At 36.7% G+C, this 19,619-nt stretch overlaps 1 protein-coding gene and 3 pseudogenes across 2 annotated transcripts; 1 reads left to right on the top strand and 3 right to left on the bottom strand.

Annotated features, from left to right (window-relative positions):
- Nucleotides 1-5,438: 5,438 nt before the first annotated feature.
- Nucleotides 5,439-7,294, bottom strand: LOC103329453 (berberine bridge enzyme-like 21 pseudogene; annotated as a pseudogene).
- Nucleotides 7,295-7,684: 390 nt separating this feature from the next.
- LOC103328340 (F-box/kelch-repeat protein At3g06240-like) lies at nucleotides 7,685-10,176 on the top strand. 2 transcript variants are annotated; one of them, XM_008230733.3, is made up of 3 exons: nucleotides 7,685-7,815; nucleotides 8,274-9,688; nucleotides 9,853-10,176. In XM_008230733.3, exons 2-3 carry the CDS (start codon nucleotides 8,394-8,396, stop codon nucleotides 9,929-9,931), a joined length of 1,374 nt encoding a protein of 457 aa, XP_008228955.3. In that variant the 5' UTR covers nucleotides 7,685-7,815; nucleotides 8,274-8,393; the 3' UTR covers nucleotides 9,932-10,176. The 2 variants fall into 2 exon arrangements, with proteins under 2 accessions (XP_008228955.3, XP_088906344.1); XM_089050218.1 differs by having other exon boundaries at nucleotides 7,719-7,772.
- A 5,643-nt stretch (nucleotides 10,177-15,819) lies between these two features.
- On the bottom strand, nucleotides 15,820-16,429 carry LOC148917816 (uncharacterized; annotated as a pseudogene).
- A 1,464-nt stretch (nucleotides 16,430-17,893) lies between these two features.
- Nucleotides 17,894-18,748, bottom strand: LOC103328370 (cucumber peeling cupredoxin-like; annotated as a pseudogene).
- Nucleotides 18,749-19,619: the final 871 nt, after the last annotated feature.

Below are 19,619 nucleotides of genomic sequence, written 5' to 3'. Positions count from 1 at the left end.
GCTAGGTACCTTAACTGATGTGGGGCTTTCCTAAGTGTTATGGATCTTTATATATTCTCTTAAGGCTTTGAACCACCTTCTCTCTTTCTCTCTCTTCATTGCTTGCCCATGTGCTTGGGCCCAAGAAATGGGCTTGAGTTTTTGGTGCTTCCAAGTAGCCCAAAACTTTCATCCCTTGAACCCTCAATGAGCTTCGCGAAGGCTTGTACCCATCCATACCACAACCTTCTGAGCAAACCCTAGGTTTTTACGTGGCTTGGGCCCACTTGAGCTTGTAGCGTGGCTTGGAGTTAGAATGGCGGTCTTTTGGTTTGGCATTGCGTGCTTATTTGGCATGTTCATGCTTGAGTTCTATTATGCTATAATAGGCTATGACCGGGCCAAATTGCACCTAACAGGTCAGTACGTGTGGGTTTATAGGGCCGGTACGTTTTACTAGCTCGTTTTAACCCTTATACGTGGCGGGTTTGTGTGTTTGCTTGGCATGGCGTGTGGCTCACAACTTGTATAAGTGCATCCGACAAATTCTCACATACCCTGGTTAGGCCTTTTTCCGGATTTAAACTAGAAATATGTTTGTGCCTTACCTTGGATTTTTTGGGCCTCAACAAGGAGCTTATGAATTTATTTATTCCAGCTTTGCTCTGCTATTGTTTTACCTTTAAATCCTTAAGCCATTTGGAAATACCTTATAAAAGAACATGAACAAAGTAAACAATCACACACCAAGAATTTAACGATATTCAACAATGTGCCGACATTCTTAGTCATCACCAAGGTCTAAAATATCGATGATTTCGGAAATATCGGTAGTTCAAAAACATAAAAATTTCGTTGGAAATATCAAGATATTATCAATATCGATAAAAATTGAATAAAAACCACGGAAATTGTAAGAAAAACTTGGAAATTTTTCTTGAAACTTTGGAGGATGTTTATTTAGTCAATTATCTATTACTTTATCACCAAAAAAAAAAAATTGGAAGGAAATGCATTGCATGATGGGTTTAATTGATTTAACTTGATTATATAGGGAGCTGACAAACACAAGTGTAGAAAATATGTAGTAATTAATGAAGAATATTAAACACATCATAATCATTTATTTATAATGATTTACTACAATAGTTTACACTTTATACATTGCATGGGAAGATACATGAGTGACTTAGTACCACATAAAGTTCCTACAAGATTCAAGTTTGAGTTATTTACACTAACACCTCTTCAGGTTATTGGATGTTTCACAAAACTCCTTGAGCTTTTAGAAATTACAAGAAAACCACCTCAGGTTTTAAATTATTTTCACAAAACTCATTTTCATTGATTTTTCATCCAAAGATTGATGATTTTATACAAGAAAATCCTCCAAATGACAAAGTTGGCCTTTGAGATTAGATTGCATATACTTCATTGAGGTTAATTTTGTCATTTGTGTAATATTTTTTCATCCAAAGATTGATGAGTTTGGATAAACAACCAACGAAAAGGGGTTTTGTGAAAACAAACTGAAACCTCAGGGGGTGTTCGTGTAATTTTTGAGACATGATGGGGTTTTATGAAAACACAAGAAACCTCAGGGGTGTTAGTGTAAATAACTCTTCAAATTTTTCATTGTCTTCATCATCTTGATATTATCGATATTATAGCGATATTTTGGCCGAATATTGCTGAAGAATGAGAGAAATTATCGATATCGATATTTTCTGATATTATCGATATCAATATTTTCTGATATTATCGATATTTATACGATATGTGTACGAATATGTTTTAAAATATCATCAACTCGAAAAAGAAAAAAAAAAACGATAGTATCCTCAATATTTCGTCGATATTATTGATATTTTAGACTATGGTCATCACCTACATAAAATTCACTAGTATGAGCAAGAAGCAATTTCAATTACAAGAATACTCTCTCCACCCTTTAGCCCCATTTTCTAAACCCCTAGTTCTTAATCTATCCCTTTCATCATTACTTGATGTCTTAGTTTCTCCCTCTATTCTCTCTTATTTTTGTTGTCATTCCACACCTAAATATTGTGAAATTTCCCCTATCATTCCTATGGATTAGTTATTACATTCTAAAAAGTGCACTCATTCTCGTGCTTTTAAACCTTGAACCAAATGACCCATTGATTTTTATTTATTTTTGTCAGAAACATGTTTCATTAAGAAACACAAGAGAGTGCTAAAACAATAGCCCAACAAAATTAATCCAAGGCTGGCCGAAAGCCCATAGAAAAGCCACCTTTATTTTATTCCTTTACTTTAGCACTTGTTATTACCGTGAATAAATTTCTTATATTTAAGTTTTTTTTTTTTTTTGGTTCTGGAATATTTAAGTTATTCATATACTTTTGTAGCGTATTTGCTTAGCGCTGTCAAATTGTCTCTTCTTTCTCCATTTAGGCTAAGATCCACAGCTATCATTTTAGACATTTGGCTTTTGGAATTGTTGTAAAACTGAAAGGTGAAAGGTGAAAGGAAGGGTAAGGAAAGAGTATTAGAACGTGCGCAGGGACGGACCTAGCATTTCAAAATGAGGCGGGCTAGATTTACCTTACTGGATTGTTAGATTTTAAGCTTGACTAAACTCTTAAGGGAGGCTTATGAAATTAATCATAAATATATATAAATTTAATTTGAGAACATTTAATTTTTATTTAATTTGTTTAAAAGGCCTATTTTACACTAACAATACCACCAACCTAACATGGGCTATAGCCCTAGGTTGTACATAGCATAGATCTGTCCCTGAATGTGCGTTGGCAATTAGTGGAGAGGGCCTTGAAGGGAATATTGTGGGAATTGTGTTGTATAGAGATTTCTAAAAATTATACAACCAAACTTTGAGAGTATAAATCACCTAGCAAGCCATATCTAATATGAAATCAAAGTAAGAGCGGAAGCATTAAATAAACTAGGGATTCATGCAAGTCTCATTTGGTCTCAATCTTTATAAGTCTATGAAAGTGTGCACCAAAGACTCTCTAAATCCTATTAAAAAGAAAGATAAGATGTTCATACCCTTGGAGTGAATCTTGAAACCAAGAATGGTGTTCAAGTAGAGGGAGTGGTCCCTTTGTTGTTGACTCTCCCTTTGATGTTGATTCTCCACCTTGTAGCTCTCCAAATAAGTACAAAGATATGCACCTCCTCAAAGGTCTTCACCAAGGATTGAATGAGATGAGAGAATGAGTAGACAACAAGTGAAGAGTGGTGCTAGCACCATTACTTGATGTGATAGATTGAAGGGGTTAGGGAGAGAGAGCTTGATGTTTTCTCTCTTCCAATTTCACCAACTTGAAACCTCTCGGATGATAGGATTCCATAGCTACACACTTATAGGATCAAAAATGTCACAAGACTGAAAAAAATGCCCCAAACCCTAGTGTATTGTATCCCTCCATACAATTCTCCATATTGGCGAAGACTAATTATAATTAGTCCTTACAAGGCCTTCACAAGCCATGAGTGACACCAAGCAGTATGTCATGGCTACCTAAGCTAAAAAAAAATTCATTTAAAGAACCTAGTCAGTTTATGATTACAATGCAATTCGATCATTCTCTAATTCAATACTCTATGTCATATTCTCGAAATCTAGTAAACTTGTGTCATATACTCTATGTCAAATTCCACAGTTCATCATGAGGAAGTAGGTGTGGTCATTATTTGTGAACTATGTATGTTTCTTTTTTGGTTAAAATAATCTCATTTGTTCATGATGCAGTAAACCCCCAAATTCACATTTTATTTTCCTTTACAAAACTCCAAATGTCATGATACTTATCTGCTAGTGTTGAGAGATTTATTATTATTATTATTATTATTATTGTTCTGTTAGAGACTTTTTCCATATGTTGATGTATATATTCCTTTTTTCTCTCCAGAAGATCAAATTTTGCCTAGTGGACCGCCTCCACCTGAATGCCATGCGGAAGTTCATACAGATTATGATGAATCTCTAAATTAAGATACAAGCCTTAGAGCATGTCCACCCCAAAAGACTAAGGCTAAGGCAAAGGCAAGGCAAAGGCTGCTATTATTCACGTGAATAGTGGTAGCCTTGCCTTTTTTGGTTCCACCTCAAAAGGCTAGGGCAAGGGCAAGAAAAAAAAAATTACGCAACAAAATATAAACAATTTAGAAATGCAAGAAATAAAATGATTATGGAAGAAAAAAATAAATATGGAAGAAAATATAAACAATTTACAAATGCAAGAAATAAAATTATTACAATTTACAAATATTGGAAGGAGAAGAGTTTGTGTGAGGATTTGGTGTGGAAAGTGAATAAAATTGTTATTTATTTATAAGGAAAATATCCATAATTCTTTGGTATTTTTTTTAAAAGCAAATTGAATTTTTTTCGATTTTTTTTCAATTTTTTTGAATTTTTTGCTCATTGGCCTTGCCTTTGGGCTGAAGCCCAGGCAAGGTCTGCTCTTGGGCTTGCTCGGGCTGCTTCTCCTGCACTGGAGGTCCAAACCCCACTTTGGGGGCCTCTTGCCATGGCAAAATGGGCTGCGGTGGAGGTGGCCTTCGCTTTAGCTTTTCACCGGTTAGGGTTTGCTTGGATCAAGCTAAACGTGTCAAGCCTAATGAAAAGATATGTAATATATGGGTATACTGCCCGTTTGAAACCTGTTGCCATTCTCCAGATATCTATGGGCATAGACTTGGACAGTGCTGGCTGAAATACGTAAGAATTAAACCTCTTTACTACGATTGACACATTCATTACTTTTTCCTTTAATCTCAGTTTCGTCCAGATGAGTCTCAATTATGTGGATCCAATCCAGTCTAATATTTCTTGCTTTCAATTATCAAAATGCAGGCAGAAACGCTGAAACTCAATTTTAAGTACAAGTATCCTGAATCATACAGAAACTCCCATCCATCTGCACCACTTCTTGTTCCTTGGGCCTTTGGCATTGTTGGTCCATGATAGGATTTCATCAGAAAGAAAGGACGAACCGTTGTCATTGTAATATCACAAAGGCTACCTACCAATGTTTTGAAAATATCACAAAACACATGCAGATAGCTTCACTGGAATCTATAATCATGGTCTCCCTGGTTTTATATATTCCTGTTCCTTTCAAATTGTTTTATGAAAAACAGAAGAAATAGGGAGACATTCTTTGTAAGAGAGTGGGGTGGAGTCACTGAAGGTTAAGCTGTGCCCCGTGCTTCTTGTTTGTTCACAAGTCATTTTTGGCAATTCGGATTGTCATCGTATTAATTGGTGCTGATGGTTCAAGGTGAAGAAGTCTTGGTCGGAGGCAAAGTGAGCTTTGTTGTTAGACGTTGAAACTTCCTCTGTGAATTATACTCTCTTATCTTCTCTCCAAGGGACCGGTACAGATATTCACTCTCTTGTTTCTCAAGTATCTTTTTATTTGTATCTTGGAGAAGTAAGATGAAGATGCATGTAAAAAAATAAATTAAATTTCCAAATAATAAAAGCTCGAACAAAAATTCTTTCTACCAATTACCACAGTACAAAATTGAGGGGTTGCAAATCTGCTAAGAACTAACTAATGTCTCGACTCGAGCGGAAAAAAAAACCTACATAATACAAAATTAAAAAGAAATAAACAAGTAAACCAGCAGAGCCAGTACTACCTTCACCTTCCCCATTGATAGCTTGGAACTCGAGCCATCTAAGTGCAAGATCGGATGAGGAGGGTCTGAGTTGAGAGTTGGAAGAGGGGGGATACTCTGCTCGTTCCTGAAGATATTTGCTGGATCGACAGCAGTCTTCACCTTCACCCACCTTTCAAAATTGCCATTGAAGTACTTCAAGCCATACACCTGCCCCTGTTCAAAGCTTCTATTACCAAATTTATTGACACCGATGTCAAGGTCCCTGTAATTCAAGAATGCACTCCTTGGGTTCTTGGACACAAATGGGGTCATGAACCTGAAAAGCCTTCTGGTGTCTGTGGTATAATTCTTCTCTGCTTCAGCCCCTGCTTCCCCCAGCTCACTGAGTACTGAACTTTGAACAAGTTCCTGGCACGGTGCGGAAAAGGGGTGGCAGAGGCCGGAATCCGCTCATCATCCCACCATATGGATTGAAAACCAAACCTATTTTGCCTATTTCAATCATCTTCTTCCACACTAACTCCAACCTACTTTTGGAAATTGGGGTTTGAACATAATCAGACTTTCTTTTCAGAAAATTTGCATGATCAGGATTTCTATCAAGCAACACATCAGGGGAAGTCCCATTATCATAGTTAGCCCACCAAAGCACAGACTCAATCCAGCTCATCTCCTTACAGTCATCTTTCTTCAAACCTAACTCAGGAAACTGCTTCCCCAACAATGACACAAATTGCCTAGAAACTCAGCCATAATTGTAGCCTTAACAGTGTCGCTCCCTGGCTGCAACAGCAGCCTCATAAACAGACCATCATCTGTGGTTGGCGCCACCTCTTGCCACCTCGAAACAACGTCGGTTGCATTCTCTTCCAACGTTCTCTCAGCCTGGAAAACTGTGACAGTTTCTGGGACAGAAACCAGCTTCAATTTGTATGCAACAATGACACCAAAGCTTCCTCCACCCCCTCCTTAAATGGCCAAAAACAGGTCTTCTCCCATGGCTTGTCTTGTCTGTCAAGAAGTCTCCCCTTAGGATCAACAATCTGAGCATCAAGGACATTGTCAACAGCAAGGCCAAACTTCCTCAACATGTTTCCATAGCCACCACCACTTATGTGCCCACCAATACCAACTGTGGGACAAACACCAGCAGGAAAGCCATGAACTTTGCTCTTCTCTGAAATCCTATAGTACAATTCTCCAAGAGTGGCTCCAGCCTGAACCCAAACCGAGCTGTCCTCAATGTCTACAGTCACAGTCCTGAGGTTGAACATATCAAGGACAATAAAGGTCTGATCAGACCAGTAAGAAAGGCCCTCATAATCGTGCCCACCGCTTCGGATTCTCAGCTGTATGGCAAGCTGTTTGGCACAGACAACAGAGGCTTGAACATGAGATGAAGCTGAGGGTGTGACGATGAGGACTGGTTTTGGGGTTGAAGTGGTGTTGAACCTTGAGTTTCTGATGTAGGCTCTTAGAACAGACGAGTATGAAGGGTTGTTTTCGGCATAGATTATGTTGGACAATTGGGTTGATGATGGGTTTGTGTTGGTGTTTAGGCATTGAAGAAAGTTGTCATAGACAGAAGCTGAGGCTGCCCATGAAGCAGAAACATGAAAAACCAGGAGAACAAGAAGTGAAAGCATCATCATCCCAGACATTGCTTCTCTCATTATCTGTGTCAATTTGTTGTATTTTGTATGTTGTAAGGTTTTGGTCCTCCTATATATATAAATAGATAGAGACCTGTTTGTTAAGGGAATTGTCAACTGTAGAAATTTAAAATCATTCCTTGGCACAATGGGAAAGTTTTGTTTCCTTTTTTTCCATCAACACTTTTTTTTAGTACCTTTCCTAATGAAAGAGGCGATAATATAATCAATTCATCTTTATTATGTCTAGCGTTGATAGGAAAACCAAAAAATATATTTTCGCTATCTTCAGGTAAAAAAAGAAGAAAGGAAATTGGCCTTTTTAATTTTTAATTTTTTTTAATTGGTTTTAGGATGTGGTGGGAAGGAAATTAAGAACAAAGGGGGCGTTGGGTACCTTCAAAAATAACCAAAACGACACCCTCTCTCACCCATGCTCACCGTTTCATGACCCATGCCAAGCAAGCAGAGCCCTCTTTTCCGCCCAAGTTGAACCCTCGCGTACATTAGGTGCCAGACTTGATCTCTCTCTCTCTCTCTGCAAGTAGGGCTCTCTCTCTCTCTCTCTCTCTATATATATATATTATATCACTGATTTACGCAGAAACTTGTTAGTAATAGGAAAAACATGTAAATGGTTCTTTTTCCACTTCAATCTGTTTTTAATTAGGCCAATGTAGTGATTTTGGATTCTAACCCTTTATTTATTTTATTGTTTATTTCTATTCACGAGGAGGAAAAGAAAATCTGATGAGGACATCTTTGTCAAACTTGTTTCCTGCAAAGTAGATGATTCCTGCGTTTCTAACTTGTTTCCTCAATTTGCTTTACTTTCTGGATTTCTTATTTGATTACCTTTTCTATTTGGCTTAGGATTTCTTTCCTAGAATAAGTTCAATTTTCTTTTCACTCTAGGGTTAGATTGTTATAAATACACCCCCCCTTCCTCCTATGTAATAGAGATTGGAGATTTGAGTTATTGAGTAAAGTATATTTTTGCAGAGATTGGAGAATTCTTGGTGTGAAGCCATTGCATCTTTACCCATCTATACCACTGAACTACCTAAACCCTATCCTACGTCAAAATCCACAGCTTCAGCCACCCAAATACGAAACACAGAAATGGGTCCTTTTATAACAGATGTTCCAAAGTCTGTCCTTCAAGATGTTATAATAAAGCTGCCAACAAAGAGCATTATCATGTGCAAAAGCGTCTGCAAGACTTGGTGTTCTCTAATTTCGGACCCTGCATTTGCTAGGCTGCATTTCGCACAAGCAGAGGCCTATCCTATGGTCCGGCCCGTGGATCGAAGAAGCGTGTCAAGAAACCTTTTCTTGGTTGAGCCTGAAGATAGCTCTGGTTTTGATTTGAAGGACGATGATTGTAACCGGTCTCCTGTCCACATGAATCTTTCCAAATATAAATTCCCATTGTGTCATGCTGAGGAGTTACTCAATCACCATAGGAATGGCAATGTGATGCCTAGTCATGAAACTGAAAGAGAGGTTCACATGAAGATAACGAAAATTGATGACAACAACAACGAGGTGGATTGGGGTGAAGGTATCGCTTTCATGATGCAATATGATCACAACAACTACAACTTGGTAAATTCTTGTAACGGTTTGCTTTGCCTGTCTGATTTTTTCGTGAATTACCCTGCTGCTGTGTGCAATCCAATAACCGGCGAATTTATAAACCTTCCCCGTGGTCGACATGAGAAGGCAATGACTTTAATTGGTAGTGGATTAGGTTTCAGTCCGAGGACTAACGAATATAAGGTGGTGAGAATTCTTAAGGACCGGACACCTGATCCCAATAAGGTGGCTGAGATACACACCCTGGGAACAGGTTCATGGAAATCTGTTGGCACTGCTCCCTGCTCAGACTCTCAGCTATCATTCCCCACTTGTGTGAAAGGAATGTTTTATTGGTTTTGCGGTGATTGGACATGTGTTAGTGTGATTTCATTTGACTTGGATAGTGAAGAGTTCCAATCGGTTCCATCACTGCCTTTTCGGGAGGGTGGTCGTGATGTGAGCATGGGAGATTTGGGAGGTAGCCTTTGTCTGTGTAAAACTGAGAGTTTTGAGATCAATGTGTGGGTAATGAATGATTCTGGTCCACAAAAACTTTGGATGAAGAAGATATCGATTCGTACTGGTTTCACTCTAAGGTGGCCAGGTGGCGTATACATACCCATGAAATACTTTGAGAATGATGGTCTGTTGATGTTTAATTCTCGTCTCAATGCCTTCTTTTACCATCACCGAGGAAACCACAGTCCATTCATTTATCTTAAGCTTCGAGAGATGAATTATTCATCTTCTGAGGCAATTAGTCATGTTCCGAGCTTTATTTCGCTCAAGGATATTCTGGTGGGGAAGGATGTAGAAATACTGAATATCAATTCAAGGTAAGGATATTTGAACTGTCGTCTATGTTTTGATTCAGTCTTTGATTGTACATGGTTGAGTTTTATACTTTGAGTAGATGAACAGCATATTTGAATTTATTTTTCTCAGTTGGTTTCACTTGCAAGATGTTTTGTTTTTAATGTCACAACTGTTGTTGATGCAGGTGTGCAGTGCTGAAGCTGCCCGGAGAGACCAAAGCCCTATCTCTGGTGGAAGAAAATGCCAGTTCGGTATGCTTCTGATAGTTGGGAAGAATGAAACAAGCACATAATGGTGGATGGGATGCAGTCTAAGACTGAGCTAAAAGACCATTTCGTTACCCTAATTAATAGTTTTATAGTTGGACACCAGAACCTTAATTCGCATCTAACTTAGTGGCCGTCAAGTGTTTTTGTTGATGTTACTTTAAGTAGTTTTGGATTAGAGGTTAAACTACCTGTCATGTTTGTGAAAATACATTGCTAATTACAGGCTTTACTTATCATCATTGCTTTGGTTAATTTGGTGAGTGAAAGATTTAACTACATGTCTGCCCTGAACACAGAACTATGACTGCAAAACAAGCAAAAGTAAATATCATATTTCTGTTGGCACACCAAAATCACCCAAACCAACTGAATTCACCCTTTTATCCGTTTGTAAATCAAATTTACATTCCTAAATGTACTCTCATAAGGAGAGACCTTTCTTCATCCAAAGTTACTTTAAATATTTTTGGATTAGAAATCAATGAAGCCTTTTAAGAACATAAAAAGAACACTTGCAGTAGCAGGGGAATAATAGAGGAAGGGATTGAAAACAAGCAAAAATTTGGATACTAAATTGAAATTAACCAAATTGAAAATGCCATAACTATGTAACTTTTGGAAAATACTTGCCTCCTTCTTTGGAAGTAGGAACTCCTACTTTCTTGGCAATCACAGTTTGACATATGTGTAGAGATTTTTTTATTTTTGTATTTTTGATGAATTATTTTCGCAATGTATCAAACTGTAATTTGCAGGAAGTAGAAATGCCTCCTTCCCTGGAAGGAGGGAAGCAGTATCTGTAACTTTTTTTCTTTCTCTATTCCCCTGTGCTTAACAATTTAGGTTGCACTTCTGCCCTTATGTTTTTTTTTATTTTGAAGTAGTTTGTAGGCATGGATTATTGTTCCATGTTTCAACCAAATCACTGCTAGAGAAGAGGGGGCTGGTTCTAGGCCATTGGCCAAAAGGGTGTTGAGATAATGGGAAAATTGAGAAAGAGTGAATTGGTTGAATGGTACTGTGATGGGTTCTCTGCATAATTTGTTTGCACTGTTATCAGTCATATGCAGGAATCTTTCTATTAGATACACACTTGCACACACAGACAAGTTGATGCTTCCCATTATCAGGTTTCATATTCATTAGTTGGTAGGACTTTTATGATGACAAAATTACATTATCACAATTTTGAAAAGTAAAGTGTTTGAATTGAAAAGACCGGTATTACCATGCTACCATGTTATTTGGTGAAAAAATCAAGATACTAAACCGAAATTAACCTTTTTTTTTTTATGGGTTAGAAACTCAGGTGATTAATTGTTTAGAACTAAAACTGATTTGCATTTTATGAACTTTGTAATACTCCATTACTGTATATTTGTGATTGGCAAGGCTTAATAGAGAGCTAATAATGTGCATTATCTCATTATAACCTTTGATTTTGATTAGAGTGTAGACAACAAAATTGGCTTTGTTTATGTATCATTTTTTGTTTTGTTTTTTGGTTTAGCACAAGTTAAATTTTAAATTATAAGGGAGGGGGTTTCTCTCACACACACAATCAATATGTCATGGGGGTTCGAATCTAACATTTATAGTCTGCAAGTCAAGGCCTTTTTCTACTGGACTAGACCCCGTTGGCCTTATGTATCCTTAGTTAAAATACTAAAAGACCAGAGGATTTATTTACCTATAGTGTCATTAATTGAACAATTTGTACTATAAAATTATATGTATTAGTAAAAACAAAATTGTAAAAAGTAACTATAATTGATCAAGCAGTGCATTGTTTTGCCATTACATTGCATCTACACTGAAATAGAATTCGGTTTGTTTTGGAATTCTGATGGTCTAGGATGGTTGAATGTGTTGGAAAATTTAAAAATATAGGAGCTTATGAATTTATTTATTCCAGCTTTGCTCTCCTATTGTTTTACCTTTTAAATCCTTAAACCGTTTGGAAATACCTTATAAAAGAACATGAACAAAGTAAACAATCACACAACACCAAGAATTTAACGATATTCAACAATGTGCCAACATTCTTTGTCATCACCAAGGTCTAAAATATCGATGATTTCGGAAATATCGGTAGTTCAAAAACACGAAAATTTCAACTCAGATATCGGAATATTATCAATATCGATAAAATTGAATAAAAACCACGGAAATTGTAAGAAAAACTTGGAAATTTTTCTTGAAACTTGGGGGGATGTTTATTTAGTCAATTATCTATTACTTTATCACAAAAAATTGGAAGAAAATGCATTGCATGATGGGTTTAATTGATTTAAGTTGCTCATATAGCAAGCTGACAAACACTGCGAGTGTATAAAATATGTATTAATTAATGAAGAATATTAAACACACATAATCATTTATTTATAATGATTTACTACAATATTTTACACTTTATACACTGCATGGTAAGATACATGAGTGACTTAATACTACATAGAGTTCCAATAAGGTTCAAATTTGAGTTATTTACACTAACACCTCCTGATGTTTTCGGCTTTTTCACAAAACTCCTTGAGGTTTTAGAAATTACAAGAACACCACCTGAGGTTTTAAATTGTTTTCATAAAACTCCTTTTCATTGATTTTTAATCCAAAGATTGATGATTTTATACAAGAAAATTCTCCAAATGACAACATTGGCCTTTGAGATTAGATTGCATATACTTCATTGAGGTTAATTTTATCATTTGCATAATATTTTTTCAATGAAATCATCAATTTTTGGACAAACAATCAACAAAAAGAGGTTTTGTAAAAACAAACTAAAACTTCTAGGGTGTTCATGTAATTTTTGAGACATGATAGGGTTTTATGAAAACACAAGAAACCTCAGGGGGTGTTAATGTATATAACGCTTCAAAATTTTCATTGTCTTCATCATCTTGATATTATCGATATTTTAGCAATATTTTAGCCAAATATTGCTGAAGTGTGAGAGAAATTATCGATATCGATATTTTCCGATATTATCGATATTTATACGATATGAATATGTTCTAAAATATCATTGACTCGTAAAAACGATAATATTCTCGATATTTCGTTGATATTTTAGACTTTCATCATCACCTACATAAAATTCACTAGTATGAGCAAGAAGTAATTCCAATTACAAGAATACTCTCTCCACCCTTTAGCCCCTTTTTTCTAAACCCCTAGTTCTTAATCTATCCCTTTCATCATTACTTGATGTCTTAGTGTCTCCCTCTATTCTCTCTTCTTCTTTTTTGTCATTCCACAGCTAAATTTCTTATATTTAAGTTTATTTTTTTGGTTCTGGAATATTTAAGTTATTCATATACTTTTGTAGCATATTTGCTGAGCAAGACAAATTGCCTCTTCTTTCTCCATTTAGGCTAAGATCCATAGCTATCATTTTAGACATTTGGTTTTTGGAATTGTTGTAAAACCGAAGGGTGAAAGGTGAAAGGTGAAAGGAAGGTAAGGAAAGAGTATTAGAATGCGTTGGCAATTAGTGGAGAGGGCCTAAGGGCTTTTGCAAAGTTTCAATCCTCCAATCCAATGTGGACAATCTCAATACGCCCCTCACGTGTGGAGTCTATTGCACCTTAGTGGGAGAATGTGGGAACGTTGACTTGCTAAATGGATAACTGACTCTAATACCATGTTAGAATGTGAATATCCAACCAATTGCCTAACATCCTCTAAAGATTATTGCAAAGCTTCCACTCTCCAACGTGGGAGCTCTAAACATAAAGAGTGGTGAGAGAAATAAAAGATATTACTTATATATTATCGTCTTATTTTCAAACAATGGAACAAAGATTCAAAAAAAGAATTTTTTTGTACACACAAATGACACTTTTCGGTAAGACCATGTTTTCCTGTCCCCTTTGAACAAAACCCTCAGGCTGCTGCATGTAAATTTCTTCCTTCAAATATCCATTTAGGAATGCAGTTTTGATGTCCATCTGGTAAAGGTGCAGGTCAAAATGTGCAACCAACGCCATGATCACTCTGAATGAGTCTTTAGTGGATACTGGTGAGAAGGTTTATGTATAATCAATGCCCTCTTGTTGTCTGTACCCTTTTGCAACCAGCCTAGCTTTGTACCTGTCTATTGCCCCTTTCGAGTCCCTTTTAGTCTTATAAACCCATTTGCAGCCTATAGGTTTACATCCTTGAGGTAAAACTTTTAATTCCCAAACACCATTCTTTCTCCTTGACTCTAACTCAGATTTCATTGCAGCCGACCACCTTTCATTGTCTTCACCCATTATGGCTTGCTTGAAATTCTCAGGATCATCTTTTCCAAGCATGTCATGCTCAGATTCTTGTAGATATACATAGAAATCTGACAATGCAGATCTTCTTGCTCTTTTTGACCTTCTCAACTCCATATCCTCTATATTTTGGTTTGTGCCTTGAACATCAATATTATTTTGTACAGGCATATTCAAAATTTCTGCTTGAACTGTGTCTAGAATGTCGTTGTTGTCTTGCACAGGTGGATTCATAATTTGTGCTTCTACTGTGCCTGATCCGTGTCTTCTTCCATATTGTCAAGGTTTTCACAGTTTGTCTCAATTGCAGGTATTATAACAATGCCTTTACTTGTCTCAGATCCAACATTGTTATGAATCTCCATTGATTCTTCATCAAAATCCAAAACTCTATCCTCTATTTCATCATATTCATTTTCCATGAAAACTGCTCTTTCAGTTTCAACAAATCTTGTGGTGTTCTTTGGACAGTAGAACATATACCCTTTGGATACTTCAGGATAGCCGATAAAAAAGCAGCTCACAGTTCTTGAGTCTAGTTTCTTTTTCACAGGGTTGTAGAGTTTTGCCTCTTCTTTGCAACCCTAAACCTTTAAGTGGTTTAAGCTTGGTGTCCTTTTATTCCATATTTCGAAAGGGATTTTGTCAACGCTTTTTGTTGGAACTCTATTCAAGATATAGTTTGCAGTCTTCAAGGCTTTTCCCCACAGGAAAATAGGGAGATTGGTACAGCACATCATGCTTCTTACCATGTCTTTTAAAGTCCTATTCCTTCTCTCAGAAACTCCATTCTGCTGAGGTATACTTGGATTGGTATACTGAGCTATTATACCTTTTTCCTGGAGATATCTTGCAAAAGGACCTAGATTTCTTCTGGCTTAATCAAATTTGCCATAATATTCTCCACCTGGGTCTGACCTTACCACTTTAATTTTAAGTTCCAACTATTTTTCCACCTCGGCTTTATAGATTTTGAACATATCTAAGGCTTCTGATTTTTCTTTTATTAAATAGATATGTCCATATCTTGAGTGATCCTCTGTGAAGGTGATAAAATACTTGTATCCTTCATGTGTTGGATTTGGAAAAGGACCACAAATATCAGTGTGAATTAATTCCAACAAATTTTCACTTCTTACTGCTCCTTTCTTCCTTAAGGTGGTTAGTTTTCCTTTTATACATTCAACACAGTTTTCATCCAACTCATTAAAGTCAAGTGGTGCTAACATAGATTCTTTGCATAGGGTGTTCAGTCTTTCTTTTGAAATATGCCCGAGTCTTTTGTGCCAAATTTTTGCAGAAGTTTGATTATTACGTTTTGTGCTTGTGATGTTCATAACCATTTGAGGAGCCTTGCAATTTAACTGAAACATATTGCAAATGAGAATTCCATTTCCAACTAACTCTTTATTATTGTAAATTGAAATACCAAATTCATCAAAACTCAAAGTGAGCTTTGATTTTACAAGTCTAGCAACTGAAATAAGGTTCCTTGTCATAGAGGGAACATTTACTACATCTACCAAATCCAAAACAAAACTAGAATCTAATTGAATCCTAACTGCTCCAATGAACTCCACTTGTACTTTGACTCCATTTCCTACGAACACCTTCACCTCATCCTTGTTTGGCGGTCTCTTGGTTATGAACCCCTGCAAAGAATTAGCAACATGTATTGAAGCACCACTGTCGAACCACCAAGTATCAGTTGAAACATCAATCAAATTTGATTCAAAACAGACCAAAACGTTTTCAATCTTACCTTCATTTTGCCTTTGTTTTTCTGCTTTTCTAACCACCTCTGGTACCTTGTGCAGTTCCTTTTCATGTGTCCAAATTTTCTGCAGAAATAGCATTTCAATCCAGTTGGCTTTCCCTATTTCATCTTGGTATTTTCCTTATCTTTCTTTTCTGCAAAATTTCCCTTCTTTTCTTTGGATTGTTTGACACGATAATCTTGTACCATATTCATAGTCTTTTGACCCCTTTCCATGATGATATTATTTTCTTCTTGAACACTTATTGTTATGAGATCATTCAATGTCCAACTTTCCTTTTGAGCCACATAAGAACTCTTGAGAGTTTTGAATTCTTTTGGCAGTGAATTCAATGCAAAATGCACCATCATATCATCATCTATAGTCATGTTTAATCCCTTTAGCTTGTTCGCAATGTCTGCCATATTCATTATGCGAGCTCTTACACAACCACGCCCATCATACTTCATCTCAGTCAATTTGTTCAGCAGGATACCTTTCTCTCCTTTCTCAGATTCTTTAAATTTCTAACCAATTGAAACAAGAAAATCTTTGGCACAATCTGATCTTGGAATACTTCCTCTTAAAGAAGGTGTCATGGTTTTCAGCATAATCAGTGTAGCCATTCTGTTTTTCCCATCTTTCATATTTCCTTTTGACATCTGCAGTTGCATCTGCAGTAGGTTCCTTAAGTGCATCCCATTTTAGAGCTATGTCATAGTCCATTAGCCCTAGTGAGATTTCCAGCTCTTCTTTCCACTTTAGATAGTTTGAACCGGTCAAGATTTCGATAGAGTTGTAGCTTGTAGTATTGACTGTAGTTTCAAGAAAAACATAAATACTAATCCCCAATAACTTTAATTAAACATTATTGATTTGCATATGTAGATCACAAATCAAACATGTTCCATGGTCTTAGAACAACAAATCAGTAGAAGCAGGCTTGAAACAACGAATGATTCCACATCTGTGGATGGAGAAACACTCATTGTTTGCTCATACAATCTGTTTTTCTAATCCGTTCCATTATAATCAATCCTTCTTGCACAATTCACATCTGTGGACAGAGATTTGTACAAGAGAGATTGAATATAATGCAATCTTGATCAGGAACTTTGAATGAAGAATTTCTTGTATCGATTTAGTTGATGTGGCTCACTTAATCGATTCAAGATCCTCCCCAAACTTTGATCAATATCAGTCTTTCAAGCATGATTTAAGCAGAGAACTTTATGCTTAACTCATACCTTAACAATTAAGATATGCAATCAAACTTACATGCTTATAAAGACAGTATAAAACATATTCCTTTTAAGGCGAATTTTATCTTGTAATTAGGTTAAGAACATATAACCTGGCTCTGATACCATATGTAAACTTAATTGGTTTATATGCTCAAAACACATAACATACCTTGATCAGACATGGTGATGATTACTGCAGCAAGGAACTGGATTTCTTACTCTGGAAGAAATTGGAATTCTGTAGTAGGTTCTTGGCTGGTTCGTTCTTGGACAGATTCGCAGTATCGCAGTAGGGTAGTTTCTCTATGCTATCCAGCTCTTGAATCTCTTCTTGATGAGGTAGAATAATATGAGAGTGATTTGCCATTAGCATAGGGACCTCCCTTTTATAAGCATAGTTTAAGAATCCTCCTCATCATGGATTACTTAAACTCCCTTAGCCAAAAGGATTAGGTATCGCAATCCATTCAATATAGGAAATCTTAAGCACTTGTATTTATCTGAAAAGTCATATATATCAAGCCTTAAAATTGAATCAATCCATGTAATCCTAATTGACATTGGACTAGTTATCCTTAAGTGATTAGAAGACCATCTTTAGGGTTTGTATTAGAATGCAAATCTTACACAAAATACAATCACTAACAATCATAAAAACATGTCCATCTCCCGAGTCTTCACAGAAAATATCTAAAAGAACAAATCCATGATGACAAGGGACAAGAAGGACAAAGAAAAACCCTCTACAGCAGCTGGTGAAGAGGAATTATCAAGGGGTGGGGAAAACCCAAGAGTAGCCTTCACGGTGGCGGTGACGGTGACGGTGACGGGACAGGAGCACAAGCGTTCGATGACGGTGATGGTGTGGTAGGAGGGTAGTGGCGGTGGTGGTGGCGGCACGAAGTTGGTGCAGAGGCGAGGCTCAGGGGTGGCTGAGATGGTGATGGCTAGCTTCGGCACGAGTGGCGATGGGTGCCATAAGTGCAGATGAAGTAGTTGTCACCTGCTGAGGTGAGGTGACATTAGCTGGGCCTGTTGTGATGGACGGGCCAATTGCGTTGTCCGAGCTGCATGAGTCGAACGATGCTTTGGGTACTTGTTGTACATCATGTGCGTAGGTGGCGAAGTTGAATACTGAAAAATTATTAAGAAATAACGTCTAGTGTGAGAAGAGAGGTAAGTAATTAATTTTTAAGAAAAAAGAATCAACTAATACTTAAGTTATATTAATCTAAAGGGTAATTTAAAAATCAAGTAATCACATGAGAATTAGGTAAGACCCAACGTCAAATAATGATGAGTACTAGTTCCCCAATTGACTAGCAAAGACAAGAGGTGAGAAGTTATAAATTAGAATAAAAAAGGAAATTAGAAGACTTGAGAAATCTTACTGAGAATATCACCAACAGCAAACTTGTTAGCAGATGCCCAAGTGACATATTGTTACCCAGATTGTGGAATGGTCCAACCTAAGCTATCTCCCACCACATACACTGTCTGTGCTGCTACACATTGCACAAACACACCAAAAAAAACCACCATTTTGCTCTCTCTCTCTCTCTCTCTCTCTCTCTCTCTCTCTCGCCTTGTCTCTTAATTTACCAAATTGTATTGTATGGGTCACTGATGAATAATGAGAATATATGGAAACGATATATGAATTCAAGCTTATAAATAAAAGCTCTGGTGGAGTAGAAGAAAAACAACAGGCAAGACTTGCTAGAGTCTTAGACGCGGCGGCGACTGACCATGGGGACAAGACAGAAGAGGGTACATGCAATGCAATTCAATGCATGACCAGGCATGCACCGACAAGAACGTACGTCGGTCATCTCAAATTGTATGCTTTTTGCCTTTGTTGTTGGAGTCCAATGTGTGGAACCAAGACCCAAAGTGGAATGTTCCAACCCTTCTACTTTTCTACGTGGAGTTGCACAGAAGTTGCTACTACTTTACTCATATAGTAGGTAACCATCAATGCAATTCGAGAATAAATAACTTTGATGATTTGGTTGTGAATATAAGTATAATTTATTCTTTTTATTAATTGTTAAGGGCATTTGAATTTGGGACATTTATTTAATTATTTTGGATACAAGCGATCAGAAAAGGTGAGATTCAAACACAGTTACACAGAACCGCATATGCAAGGGTGATTCGAACACAGAACTAGTTGCTTGCAATTATTCCTGAAATTAAGTAATTATGATTACAAATTATTGATTAATTTAAGAAATATCTTTGAAATTATAATGGTCTAACTTAGAATTTATATTATTGTTTTAAAGAATTCTAGTCATTGCATGTTTTGTTGTCCAATGTATCCCAATCAGTTTGTTACCAACTAGCACCTTGAAATTCTTCTTCCTACCAAAAAAAAAAAAAACCCTCAAAATTCCATGATTTTCAAACCCTT

This window comes from Prunus mume, linkage group LG4 (genome assembly GCF_029339155.1).
Source record: "Prunus mume cultivar Tortuosa linkage group LG4, ASM2933915v1, whole genome shotgun sequence".
NCBI lineage: Eukaryota > Viridiplantae > Streptophyta > Magnoliopsida > Rosales > Rosaceae > Prunus > Prunus mume.
Note: the sequence above shows the minus strand (reverse complement) of the source record. Positions and strands in the feature narration are given on the sequence as shown.

Excerpts from the sequence above, each read along its gene's own strand:
- LOC103328340 (XM_089050218.1), top strand. The coding sequence starts at position 7,719 with ATGACCCATGCCAAGCAAGCAGAGCCCTCTTTTCCGCCCAAGTTGAAC. Across the intron at positions 7,773-8,273 it reads CGCCCAAGTTGAACCCTCGC|AGATTGGAGAATTCTTGGTG; the intron begins GTACATTAGGTG and ends ATATTTTTGCAG. Across the intron at positions 9,689-9,852 it reads ATACTGAATATCAATTCAAG|GTGTGCAGTGCTGAAGCTGC; the intron begins GTAAGGATATTT and ends TTGTTGATGCAG.